Genomic DNA, 14,732 nt, shown 5'->3' on the forward strand with positions numbered 1-14,732 from the left:
AAAAAACAAAACACAGCATTTCTTACACAAATGTCTTCGGGGTAAGTAATATAATCAATTAAGAACAGATCTCTCTTGAACCGCCCTACCACGAGGAGGGACCCACCACCCTAATTTCATCATCCTATTCTCCTTTTCTGTTTCCCCGCACCTCATGGCATTGATAGGAAAAGTGAGAGAGAGAGAGAGAGAGAGATAGTCCCTCCCTTCACCCATCCATGCCTCCCTCTATAAAAGGATGACTATAACTCTTCCCACTACATTCAAGAACAACATTAGTTTTAGTCTTCACTTTTTAAGCCTACCCATTACCCATGGCTCCCTCTGCTAAATCCCTTTCTTTCCTCTTCCTTCTCTTACTCATCTCCTCTCTCCAAATTCATGCTAGGGAGAGCCAATTCTTTAGCAAGGTCACCCGTGTCAACAGCAGCAGCACAACTACCAACAACAACAACAATGATAATGCTGCCACCAAAGAGAAAGAGACTCATGAACTCATTCCAGAGAGTACTGAAGAACCTTCACATACCAAAGAGGAGGAGCCAAGCTTCACACCCCAAAACCAAAATGGCTTTGGCCTCTACGGTCATGGATCAGAGCAGTTCTCATCGAACTCTGTCAACGATGCTTACTACACTCCCACCAATTTCCCTCAGAAGGCCCATACTCAACAGTACCAGCAGAAGAGTTTCAGCACTGGCTACCCCACCAACAACTACAATGGCTATGACACTAACCAACAAGCCAAGACTCAGACTGACACCAGCTACGTTGACACAGCTTACCTCAACAACTACAATGGCTATGAGACCAAGCAACAAGGCAAGAGTGACACAAAGTACGCTGACACAGCTTACCTCAACAACAACTACAATGGGTATGAGACCAAACAACAAGGCATGAGTGACACCAGGTATGTTGACACTTCTTACAACAACAACAACAACTACAATGGCTATGAGACTAAGCAACAAGGCAAGAGTGACACCAAGTACGTTGACACAGCTTACCTCAACAACAACTACAATGGCTATGAGACAAAGCAACAAGGCAAGAGTGACATGGCTTACCTCAACAGCAACTATAATGGGAAAGAGATGAAGCAACAAGGCATGAGTGACACCAGGTTCCTGGAGAATGGAAAGTACTACTATGGTAACAACAACAACAACAACCAGAATCTGTATCAAGACCAATATGAAACTCACAAGCAAAATCAAAATGGGTATGGCTCATACAGAGGAGGAGTTGAGTCCAGTAAAGCTGGTAGGGGAGCTCCTGTGGAGTTCAGTAATTCCATGGATCGGTTCCAGAACCAGTATGATCAGGAGTTCCAAGAGACCCAGCAGGAGGAGTATGTTCCATAAGCTATTGTGGTCATTGCCATCACCACACTACTGCAAAGCATAGTTGGAGAGATTTTTAGTGTGTTTTTTATTTTTCTTTATTAAATATCGGATGTGGGTATTATCACTGTTCAACCCATTATAAATTATGGTTTGTATTTTTCTTTTGAAAAGTAGAAAAATAGACTTTTTAAGTGATGAAGAGAAATGATGAACTTTATCGTTTTCTGCTGTAGTCATTGTAGTAGCAGTGTTTTAAGCTTCAGAGTGGTCCTCATCATTAATTACTGTATCTTAGTTACAGCATTGTTAGCTTAAGCATCAATTTTCTTAAGAAACAAAATGTCCATGATACCTCTTCTTTATTATGCTCTATTACAGACTATTTACATGGATCATGGGTAAAGTAGAAACCTATAAAGATGTCAATTTACCCTTTCCAACTGGTTATTGTTATGATTAGACATCATAGAATCTAATGTAGCCAAATTTCAGTCCAAATCTCCAAAATATAGTACATTGGATCCAATGCCATTGACAAGATCTAAATTATAGTCTTTTCCTTTAGAGGGGGTTTAGAGCTTCGTGTCCTGGAGTGCGGTCCTTGCACCAACATATGGACCAACGGAAGCACATGTAGATGTATCAACAAGACAGATATTATTGCTTTCATAGGGGGCAGAGCCCCCCCTATTAGCCGATGTGTTTGGGTGCATCCCCCGCACTCCCAGAAAACTATAATGATGAATTATTTTAGATGAACCATGTGAAGTGCAATGTGATCAACCTAACCCAGGGAATGATATAGTCCATTTTGACTGATGGATCTCACGGTTTAAAAATGCAATGTTATACATTATAAAGAAGTCCACATCATATATGCAAATTTCATAGCACCCTCGCGTATGGTAGTGGTCTTGTTCCACTGCTGGTTTCATATAGTTGGATAGCATCATAAAAAGAGACATTATGAGAAGCGTTCCCAGGAATCATCAGTTTACATGTATCTTGCCGCAATCCATGGGGAAAAGTACCCTTCTTCAGTCTCCATTTTGACATAACATTCCATTCTTAATAAGGGTGGGTGGTCCATCTTCACCGAACGCTAACTGCTTGAAAAGGAAGAAAGTGTAATGCATGGGCTACTGTTGTGAAACATTTAAGGGTCATAGTACGAAGAACCCCAAAACAGTGCATTTACCTACCCTACCAATCACTTTATCATTGCAGAACATTTAATGGGTAGGACACTTCTTAAAAGATAAGGGTTTGATTAATTGGATCATGATCTTACCCTAACAAGAGGGAACCCCATTAGTTGAATTGTAGGTGAAGCTTCAAAGGGCAGGTCCATCAGTAGACAACTTTCCAAAGCAACGGAGAAATTTGGAGGTAATTAGCTCATTTGGGTCAACCAATTTGTCCGTGATTGAATGAGTGACCATGGGCTTGGAATTAGGTTTAGATTTGGACTTTAAAGATTCGGACAAATGGTTGGCTCTGGAGTGTGAAGATGGCACCTATCTTGAAGGAAATAATTTGATTATCATCCGGTTACAATCCTTGTTGGTAGTTAAAGAAATAAAATAATTTAAAAATTAAAATTTTTATATATTTTGTTAGATTTTAATATTTTTAAAAAGACCTTTTAAGATTTAATTTTTTTACCCTGGTAGGATTACCGAACTAGACATTTACATATGGTGCAGTGGGTAGGTGGCTCTGTAGCTATCACTCATCAGTGGTGTGTTTTCTTTTTTAGAGATAGAGAGAGAAGCTGTTCTGCACTGCACTGCACTTTTTCCTATATCGATTTGGAATGCCTTTTTTTCCCATTGATGGTTTTGATACCGCCTTTATCACGAGTGGTCCTAAGCTATCATCCACAAACAAGAACGAAGGAAGGAAAGCAAACAAAATAATTGCACAAGCACTGAGGCTGTTGGGAGTCTTGGGACTACAAGGTTAGAAATAGGAAAAGCACATTGGGATTCGGTTTTGATATAATAACGGTTTGTTTACTTTCTTCGGTCACAGGCAGCCAGGAAGGGACATGTTTAAGGAATCGAATCGGATCGGATCAGAGTTGGCCTGATCGGGTTCTCGAAACTTTGGGCAGGGTTATAAGTATTGGTATCATATTAACTGGATCGGATAACCCATTTTTTATAATAATAATAATAAGATCAATATCGATGGATCTATAAATATGAAGGTATCCATAGTGGGATGATATAAAGGGGATGTTATTATTTTATATTTAACAATTCGATAAATTACTCATGATAGTTGCTAGTTGATAAGAGTTACTTTGGGAACAAAAATAAAATAAAGTAATTTTTTGTTATTTTCTCAATTTCAATAAAATAAAACTCGACATAATATGAACTGTTGATCAGAACCTATTTGGATAACAGGGTTCCGAAAAACAAGCAATTTAGATTGGTATTGATTCAATTCTCGAGATTTAAATCCCTGATCACACAGCGCAGCTGAGCGCCTTTGTTCAATCTTCTTCTACAAAACTTTTTATTAATATTTGTCAGGCTTGTTGGGCCTACTAAACGAAGCTCATTCAGACAGACAGCTCAAGCTCAACCGCTCAAGTTCTTAGCTCAATTATTTTGGCTCAAGTCTAGCTTAGTTAGAAGCAGGCTAGGCCAAGGGTCAGCGTTCTTACCACCCAAACATAATAAATTTGAGGGGAAAATATCCCACAACGTCAGGATAGAGGATTCCTTCTCACACCCTCTCATAATGAATTGTGATGCCTATAATGATACTTTCTTTTCTCTGAGAAAATGTAGATTAAAATGTGGGTCCCCCATTGAAGGATTCCGTCTGCCATACTCTCATTTGTGTAATTTTCCGCTGGCATCATGGGAAACTTCTGCCTTAAACTTAATTCAAAAGGAAGTTTTGTTTCTTTTACAGCAGAGGAAATTGTAAGTACAAGATCAATTTATATAAAATATTTTAGCGAAGGAGTTTGTTGCCAAGATGTGTGGCCCTTACACAATGGAAGAATGTGCACGGGCATTCAAAGAGAGGGGTAGTGGAGTGGTCAATTAAATACCCCATGTCAGAAGAAGTAGAGGGCACAATCAAGTAGTGTTCTTTTCCCCAATGTTTTATATGTTGTGTTGTAACATTAGAACAACATCATTTACCTTGCAATTTAGGGCTAACCCTAGTTATCTTGTCAAGTTGGGCTCTAGATACTTTTCAAGTCGGCCATCAAATCTCAGGGCTTAAACTTGAAAAAGCAGTGTAAAGTACAAAGTTGGAATACAATAAGAGCAAAGGGAATTTCTGGTCATGTGGTGAAATGCGTAGATATCAAAAAGAACACCAACAACAAAGAAATGTAATGATCATACATCTGTAATGCATTGTTTGTCCCATAATAGATCTCATTATTCTAAGCTTTCTTAGGAGTTGATGACTATTTATAGTTATTACCATGGCACCAAAGAAGAGTTCGACCCAATATCATCTCAGCCGAAACTTCACTTGAGTATGGGCTGGCTAAAGTTGTATCAACTAAGCTGGGCCAAGGTCAGACCAGCTGGCAGTTGGTACCCCTATTGCTTAAATAGGCATGGCCTTTATCCAAGCCATAGTAATCTCTCCCTCTCTTCCCCCCCACCCCTCCCCCCTCCCCCCTCCCCCTCCCTTTTCTTTTTTCCCTCTTGTGCCATTCATGACATATATCAAGCAAAGCTGCACCATGAGCCAGGGGAGAGGAAAGTGGAAGGGAAGCTCAAAATTAAGAGAATTGAGATCTAGAGAAAAATAGGTGATTAGCAGAAGAGACATTGACTAGACAAAAAAAACCCATCACCAGCTAATGGTTTGAGCTTCACCCAAAAAAATAAGCTAACGGTTTAAGCCGAAGCTCATGCCACCTTTACTTAATTATGTGAAGGGTTAAAGCCCAACCAATGTCTGACATGGGCCCATAATTTAAGGCCTGATGGCCCTGACGCAACATGCCATAGTACTGTTTCCCACTGGGCTAAGTTTTTGTTTTCAGACGCGGCCCATAAGCCACTACGGTCGGTGTACCAATTCAAAGAAAGGCGGTCAGAGGGTGTGAGGGAAAGAAATTGTGGTAGGGTAGGGGACCTCTCGTTGGACATGTTTATTTTGGGGGGTGGGGGGAGAAAGGTGCGGGCTCTCGTTGCACTTAGCCAGTGCACTACTACACTGGCAGCCACTATCACATCAAGAGGTGTTTCCCCAAATAAGCTTAGTTTGAATATTGATGAATACTGTTAATTAGGAGTGAGGTTCCACCATGCCCTTATACGAAATCCCTCCCATCATGTCTTCTATAATTACCACATGTCAGTTATGTTGAAACCAAAATTTAGGCATATTGTCCACATCATCATCTAACTTCAAAAAAAATTAGTATTTCTATGATTAAAAAACAAGGGAAATGAGCTCAACCTATGGTGTTTTCAAAAAAATAAACAAACAAATAAATAAACACTAAAACTCAATCTCTGATTGGAAATGCCAAACGGAAAAACTATATTGAAGTGATACGATTGAAATAGGCCATCCAAAATTTTGATCATTATGCCGACAACTAATTCACTTGATCCAGAAGTTCTTGTTCTTTCAAAAAAAAAAAATTATGGATCCAATTCACTAATTAAATTTGGAGAAAAAAATTCTCTCTCTCTCTCTCTCATATGAAACAACCTTGTTGCCCTCCTATATATGAAACCATTCCACGACACATCATTGGTGTACTCCTCTATGCCTTTTGCTTAAAGAACCATCTCCCTTAATGTATCCACCCTATTCACATCCAAACTCAATCACGAGATTGTATCTCAAGTATGCCTCATTTTCCTATGGCACTACAAATAATATATGGTCTTCTTTTTCTTTTTCTTTTTTTAATTAATTAAAAGAATCTACGTGACTCTTGACCCAATTCTATAAAATTTCTCCCGAGTTAAAACCTAGTTTTCCAACTATTAAGACATAACTAAAAATATTAAGTTCCCTTCACTTGGGATGAACGGTGATGTGACATTATAATTGGACGTTAGGTTCATCATTAAATTTCACCCCTATTGTTCATAGTTCAAAATACTCTCTACTTGGTTACATAAAGTAGAAGAAGAAATTCTCTCTTCACTATAGATGAAGAGAAATGGAGTCCAATGGAAAATTTTAGGGACAATTACTATCACTCCCCTTGTACTTAGCCTATATTTTCTAATTCCTTCCTTGAACTTTGTTTCTAATTCTCCCAAATTACTTCTCATGCACTTTTTTTTTCCCCAAATTATCCCTCTTTTTCACCTATTAACAAGTTCTCATAAGCTCTCTTTCCCTTCCTTTTCTATACATTGTGTTTTATAATTTAAAAAAAAACAAAAAAAAACAAATAAAGTGGTATATAACCCTTGTTGGCAGAAAAAAAAAACACCACTGTTGAAGATTAGAGCTTTCCATCTTAAGAGGCGGTAATAAATAATGCTTCTATAACACCTGCTGTAGAAGTGGTTTCTAATTCTAGCCAACAAAAAAAAAAAAAAGAAGTGTTATCTGATTATGACCTCTATATGTTGAATGTAAAAAATTACTTGAAAAGTTTGCCAATTTTACTTGAGCCATGCACCCTTGCATTTAATATATATCACAACTAGCCCTTGTCTGATTAGTACGGCACTGTTTAGTGATAACATCATGAGTGGAAAAAATATTAAATGCCCAAACTATCATTTAAAGGTATTAACTGAGAGGGAAAATCCTAAATGCCCAAACTTGTGAAGTTAAAATAATCAACTTACCCTTTAAAGGTGAACCAAAAGGAAAGGTTTTCTGAGCAAGCAGGGTAGGATAAAATCTCCCACGCCTCCCCACACCCCCAACTTAGTGACCATTCAATCTCCCTTTATGCATCTCAATTGTTCCATTAAGGGGAATTACTTAGATCCACTAGATAAAAAAATTTATTACAAGATAAGAAGGTCTAAAATTTGTTATACATCCACTAGTTTCAAGTTAAAAAATATTTACTCAATCCCCAATGTTAGTTATTGTTCATGAGGCCCAAGAAAAAATAAAAGTGAACTCCCTATAATAACTCCAACCTTACTACTGTGTATGGCAGCTGTGGTGGAATCACGTTAATACTGCATCTTGGAAACCAAAGTAATCCACCTAGCTACACTGAAAGAAAATAATAGTTCAGAAAAGAAGTGGGATGACCAGAGATATTCTTTCCCTTCCGTGATTCATCTGAAACTAGAGATTTCCTCATCTTTTTTGAGGTGTTGAGCTATTGTTGATCAATACATATACTTTCCAATGCAGTAACATTGATGGTAATCATTTCTATATATGGTTTCAGCCTCTCAGGTGTCACTTTTCAACTTTGATTTCATGTACTTCTATTCAACTCTGATTTTTTTTTCTTTTTTTGTTGCTTTGACTTGGCTTTGTGAATCCATTTGAGGTGTTTGTTATGTTCGAATATGATTGTCCCATAATTTAGAAGCAAATAAATCATTGATCTGTTATACTGTGGTGTAATATTATGTATCAATAACATTTATTAGGCGACTGGATGAGATGAAAGACAACAAACTTAACTTGCAACAACCGATCTGCGTAGGTGCCTCATCAACATCTTTTGTTGTTAGTTTTTTTTTTCCTTTGACATCTTCTGTTGCTAGTTGCTACACCCAAAGTAGGCTTTTATGAATCAAATAAATTATTGATTTATAGCAGTCCTAATGTTTTATCTCTAGAAATGTTTGGGGCTATTATTTATCTTTTATCTGTTTATTTATTTATTTATTTTGGAATTATCATTGAGTCCATAAACATGTTGCAGTTTCAAGCCATGTTTTTTATGCTTTTTTCTTACTTTTAGATACCAAAGCGGATTAGCAGTTCCCTCACTTGGCATGTTACGCGTTTTATTTCGATAAATCTATAATCTAGACCTAATTACAATTTATCTAATGTCCAGTCCAGTGCAGATTCTCCAAAATTTTATTTAGAATACTTTTAAGGGGAAATCAACTTCATAATGTCTTTTCAATATGCAATGAAACCTGGTAATAGTGTTCTTGTATTAGGTATGCTTGGAGGAAATGTTGAAGCCGATTTGGGAACCATAGAATATTCTAGAGGTGATTCATATGCTTTGAGAATTGATCGGAGTTTCACATATGATCGGTTTGTGATTAAATTATCTGCCTTAATGAGCATGGGCCATCACACTTTTAGGCTAAAGTATACCCTTCCTTGTGCCACACCAATAACACCTAGCCCACCACATGAGGACATACATAATAACCTTATCGATTACTCATTTGAGTCTAGGGTTGCGAAGGTGTACATTTTCAAGGAAATGCATTTATGCATGGATCCTCACAAGTGGCCAAGTAATTTTAATTCACTTTTGTTTATAAAATTCCTTATAAGTGTCCTCAGTTCCTGCGTTTTTTCTTTCAATTCCTTGCGTTACCAATTCAATCAATGAGTCACCACCGAGTTAACTAAAACCCCATCGCATCTAAAGCTTGAAATATCAATCGGACCTCTAGATGAGGTTGTTGACCCATCAAAACTTAGATCAATAATTTTATTTTCTCTTCGTGTCCTTATTTGTGGCTGTCCCACTCCACTATTCAGTTTCAAGTCTTGAAGTGATTGAGCCAAGTTCCTTGTGAGTTCCCTTTTCAGATTTCTTATTTTGGTTTCTTTTGGGTCTTATCAAGGGTTACTACACAAGTGAAGCAACATTAGGGTTAACCTGCAAGCAAGCACGTAGTCTCCAACAAGGGTGGATTGGTATGAAGAAAAACCCTCTCAGTAATTCATGCTCGATAGGCATTTTAAAGGTGCGTTGACTAGTCACTATGAAAACCTCCGTTGAAACAAGGTTCACCCCTATAAATCTATTCAAGACTTGTATGAGCTTCCACGTTCCTTCAAGTTCCTCCGATGCCTGGGAATGTTTGTCGAGGTAGCGAAGTCATTGTAAGGGAGCATGGTGGAACAGGGAGGAAGGGAGGGAGGGAATGAGGTGGGGATTTGCCAATGGCGATGGTGTAGCCGTGTAGGGTGGTTTTCAAAGAGGAGGGTGGGGCAGGGTTGCAACGGAGGGAGGAGGGAGTGGTGTTCCATCCTTGGAAGAGGAAGAAGAATGAGGAGAACAAGAAAGGAGAGAGGAGGAGAAAGAATGGTGTAGGGGTATTTTTGGCAGTTCATTTAGCTTTATTTATTCATATGGGAATTTAGTAAATCGTTTTTTACATTGAAAGTTGTGATTCTAAAACATAATTTTAATCTACTAATTTTGTAAATTTTTTTATTATCTGATAGATCGAGACAATTTCCCCTTAAAAAGGGAAAATGAACTTTTACAAAGTGAAATAAGATAAAAGTATTACGAGTAAAGAGTAAGTTCTAATTTTGAAATATGATCCTGTGAGCGAAATCTCTTCACTCTAGCGTATTACAAGAGTCAAGAGACATGAGATTTTTTGGAGAAATGGGAATAGATTCTGGGTTTTAAAATGAAATCTGTTCTAGACTTGAAATAATTATCTGACAATTATTTTTTTTTTTCAAAGAATTAGAGTTCAAGCAATAGTGTTATTGTAAGACTTTGACAATGACAATTCTAAATAAATAGTAACTTACTTGTTAGATTTGATCCACTAAAATGATGACAATAATCCACCAATCTATGTAGAGTTGGGTCGTATAAATATATATTTCTTTTAAGGTATTTGAATACTCTATATACGTATGCAATCGAATTGACCGTACGTCCTCACCTATAATACAAAACAACTCTCAAATTGCTTAAGATGCAGTCTAATAAGCAATTTCCACAACTATGTTCAAAGGTAATGCTCAGAAACTCAAAGAAGACGGTGGAAAGAAGCAGAAACCAGCGAACAATACACTTGCAGAGAAAAGTGAACTTAAAACAACACAGCATGTACGTAAGGATTTCGTATAGAACCACATATAGTAGGACTATGTAACCAATAAACAAAACTAGAGTCATGTATTTATAAAATGTTGATCTCTATATATGAATGGATATACATGTACAGGTACCCATACGTATACAAATGTGACTATATGCATGGGACATCGTGTTCATGAACTGATATGTACATGTGCATGTAAATATGTATGTACATTGATAGTTGGGTCATATAGGTACATGTACCAATGTGTTCCTTAGGACAAAGTATGTAAATGTGTGTCTATACAATTTTTTATTTCAAAATTCAAAAATGAACTTTTGGAGCCAAAATTTTCAACTAGTAAAAAGTAGATTCATTGAACCCACACCCACACCCGTACTTGACCTCAACCATGGCACGGCTCGGTGTGCACAATTCAAAAGTACCCTAGGAAATTCCCACACACATGACAAGGGAGAGTTCCTCTCCAAATGGCTTGCACCCTTAAGAAACAATCATATATATATGCCCAAGTTTTCTTTCCTCCCAAACCAACATAGAAGTAAACATTGTGAGATGTCTTAACTCATGACAACTCCACAAGTGCTAAAGACAAAATAGAAAAAACACTTTTGAGGGGAAAAACTAAATTCAAAAAGACCATTTTAAAAAGACTATTTTGACCATAATTTGAAACTTATTCCAATAATTACCGAGAGTAACATTCATTCTATTAGAATCAATTGTAAAAACCTCAGTAGTGCTTCTTAGAAGAGTCATTCTAGAACCTCACAAGTGATGTGGTACTAAACACATAAAAGGCGAGGGTTGAAGGGCCATGTAAAATATGAGGATATGGCTCCTCTCCAACGACTGCACCCTCCAACGACCATCTAAGAGGTTGGGAGGGCTTGGTCACGTATCCCAACACCTACCAACACTTGGGGATGTGCGTCCAAGCCTTTTTAGCCTTTGGATGGGACGTTGGAGGGTCGTTGGAGTTCGAAAGGATCCTAATCCCAAATATGAAGCCCAAACCCAAGCCCAAGCCCCTCAATTACTTTTCTTATTTCGTTTAGTTTCACTATCAATAAAAATTATTTACAAACAAGATTTGTTTCCTTATTAATCTCTAAGGTGCCGTTTGATAACACTCTGGGAGAATGTTTCTGGTGTTCTTCTATTTTGCGGGAATGCAAATAGAACAGAAATATGTTTGGCACGTCCAGTTCATTTTTGTATTCTCCCGGAATGAACCAATGAAAAAGAATGAGTAAAGAATACATTGCAAGAGTACCAAAAAGTTGCTTTTCTATTCTTTTAGAAACTAAAAGAACAAAACTATTCAAAACCCCCCACAATCCCTTTTCTCCATCTCACGATCAAAAACCCCCAAATCCTAAGGAAAACATGCAATAGGTTTTCACCCTCTCGGTCGAGGCTTCCCTGCAACTGTCGCCGCTTCCCTGCAACGGTCTCTCCTCTCGAATGTGGATAGATACCACCACCTCCCGAAATCAAAGGGGGAACGAACTCTGCATCACATCAACGGTTTCTAAGTTCTTCCTCCCTCTCCGATTATTGTAAAATCCGTACCTTTTTTCCCAACCTTCTTCAATCTGTAAATCTCTTATGGGTTTTAAGGTTTTAATTGTTTGATTTGGCGAATCACTTAATTCCTTATTTTGCATGTGTTTTGGCATCTGTCATTGATTTTTGTTTATAGATTTATTTTGCGATTTCGATCTGGTTATGTCGTTTCTTTGAACATGGATTTTGGATCCTTCTCTAAATGGGGATTTTGAATTTCTTTCTCTGATCGAATTGGTGGGCAGCCGGTAAGGTGAGGGTTAGGTGTAGGGTTTGGGGTTGGATTCGTCGCGATGGTTGGGGGAAAGTGACAACTTGTTACCCATGAAAAAAAAAAAAAAAAGAGCACCTTGTTAAGGTTTGGTTTAGGGATTCACAGATAGATCGATAAATCTTGGTGCTGGGAGTTTCAGTTTTGGTCGGAGTCAAATTTGATCTCGCAAAGGAGATGTTCTTAGAAACGAAAACAGGTTTTAGGGGGTTTTCCGTCTCTTCCCCCACCCCCCTGGCCCCCACTCGGATGAGGTCGGTGGTTTTCTGATAGTACCAGGTGTTGGGTAAGGCCGTAAGGGTGATGATGGACTCTGAAGTTGTTTTTTTTTTTTCTAAAATAAGCTACAATAATCAGCATATTTTTCAGAATTTGTTTCTGTTTTTAATTGACGTTATATTAAATTCTTTTGAACGGAGCTGCTGATTTCATTCCACTCCACTAATCGGATTGCAACTTGTCTTTCACTTTCAATTTGGCTTATAGACTAGATTGAGTCTGTACACAAGGGGTCAGGGTTTTTGTTTTTAAGTTTGCTTTTTCTATTGTTGTTGAATAATGTGTACATGACCATCATCTTTATTCCGCCGTATAAGTGCAGGTTTTAGGACTCATTGGGGACTTTGTGGATCGTGAGATAGTGGTTAATGCTTTAATCCAAGGCTGTATTTTCTTCAAGATTTGTTAAGACTCTGGATTGTTTGTTACATTCTTTGGAGCATTAATTGGGGACTTGGATTCTATAGGATTTCTCCAACAAGATTTTAATCTTTTCACATAAACAAGCTGATTAGTGTCATAAGGATTCAGAAGCTACAAGTAAGGCAATAAAATTCAAGAATGAGCTAAGGATACAAGTAAGGCAATAAGATTCATCAAGGCAGTCAACGTGTACAAGGAAGACAGATGAATGAGCTAAGGATACAAATTGCAAATCAGATGGCAGTAGATAAGGGTTACCCCCTGATTTGATTGTTTATGGAATAAAATTTCAAGACACCTATTTGCAGCTATGATTTTTATTTTGTAATTCCTATAAACTTGTATAGTAGACTTTTGTTTTCTTATTAAGATAAATTTGGAAACTCTTTATGTTTATATTTTATTATTTCCTTTAAGTAATAGTATTTTAAAAGATAATTTCATAAACAAATTATTTCCTTATTTAAGTTAAATTTGACCACAATAGCATGTTTGTAATTATTGATTTCATTGTTCAAAAGTGAATTTTCATTATTGTACTCTCCAGGAATAGAAGTGTTTGTCAAACGTTGTTTCTATTCTTTTCCTGTTCTAAAGCCATTTCTGAAATAGTTTTACCAAACGATTTTTCTGTTCCGCCAGAGTGTCTTCACAGCATGGAATCAAAAAAGAACACTTCTGTAAAAGAACACTCTCCAGGAATAGAAGTGTTGTCAAACGGCCTCTAACTCTCCCACCCCCTTCACCCTAAAACTAATGTTTGGCCTCACCCACCAGCGCTTCTTCCTCTTCTTTGTCTCGTCTCATCTGGTTTGGTTGATCAATTGTTCACCTTCCCATCTTGAGCAATAGAAACCTTTCTTCTACTACTCTACTTTTCTTTCTGCAAAACTTCCTTCACCAAATCCACCATCCCAGATTCCCAATAATACCATAATACCAATTCCATTACTTGTTTCTTTGTGAATAGATTCGCGCTTCTCATTTCGCTACTTCTCTGTGCCTCTGTTTTTAATGGCCCTTTAATAATGACTCAGCTCTTCGGATCCAAGTCTCTGTTGAGTCCTCTATATCTCACTAACAGTGAAGATGAAGAAGAGGAAGAGGAAAAGGAGGAGGAGGAGGAATTCAAAGAAGCAGACTATGATGAAGATGAAGAAGAAGAAGAAAGTGATGGGTGTTGTACGAGAACAATATCCACTGCTTTAGGGAGAGAGCGGAATAGTATTTGCAATGATCAGCATCACCAGTTCCTATTATGGATAATAGATATTAAAATTGTGTTTGCTCTATTATATTATTGTGATAGCCAACCCCTGCTTTATGGTTGTTCCTATACCAAGTAAGTTAAAATGGGTAAAGTGTCTGCGAAGGTGAGATTTTATCCTTCTTAAGTAATCCCTGAAGATTCTTCTTGCAGATGTTGAATAGGTTATCATATTTTAAGCTGGCAGGCTTGGCGACAGAGTACATTCTATTTGGAACTCTAAAGGAGGTCTTGCTGATATTGTCCAACTTTGGGGTTTTTATTGAAGGGAAATCCATTCTATTTCAACAACGTTAAAGGCTTGTTGTAGCCATGCAAGTAGTATACTTCCATGCAGATTGGGACCAATCTTAGAATAATAAATACCTACTGCAATTTCTCTATCACTGTAAACATTTTTTTTTTTTTTCTGAGGGGCGGGGGAAGGAAGTGAGGAGAAGTAATCCTGTTAAGTTTATTTCTTTGCAAAGAGATTTACTTGGTTGATATACAGTAAATGATGGGTTACATTCCTCTGCATTTATGACATTAATACAGACGTTAGATTGTTTTCTTGGATATTTTGATACATCAACTTGCTAACTCTCAACTTT

General features: G+C 37.5%; 1 protein-coding gene across 1 annotated transcript; it reads left to right on the forward strand.

The window, feature by feature from the left end:
• The first annotated feature begins 252 nt into the window (after nucleotides 1-252).
• Nucleotides 253-1,585, forward strand: LOC122060414 (protein E6-like). Its single transcript, XM_042623500.1, has one exon. It carries the CDS (start codon nucleotides 315-317, stop codon nucleotides 1,365-1,367), a length of 1,053 nt encoding a protein of 350 aa, XP_042479434.1. The 5' UTR covers nucleotides 253-314; the 3' UTR covers nucleotides 1,368-1,585.
• The last annotated feature ends 13,147 nt before the right edge of the window (nucleotides 1,586-14,732 follow it).

This window comes from Macadamia integrifolia, chromosome 14 (assembly GCF_013358625.1).
Source record: "Macadamia integrifolia cultivar HAES 741 chromosome 14, SCU_Mint_v3, whole genome shotgun sequence".
NCBI classification, from domain to species: Eukaryota; Viridiplantae; Streptophyta; class Magnoliopsida; order Proteales; family Proteaceae; genus Macadamia; species Macadamia integrifolia.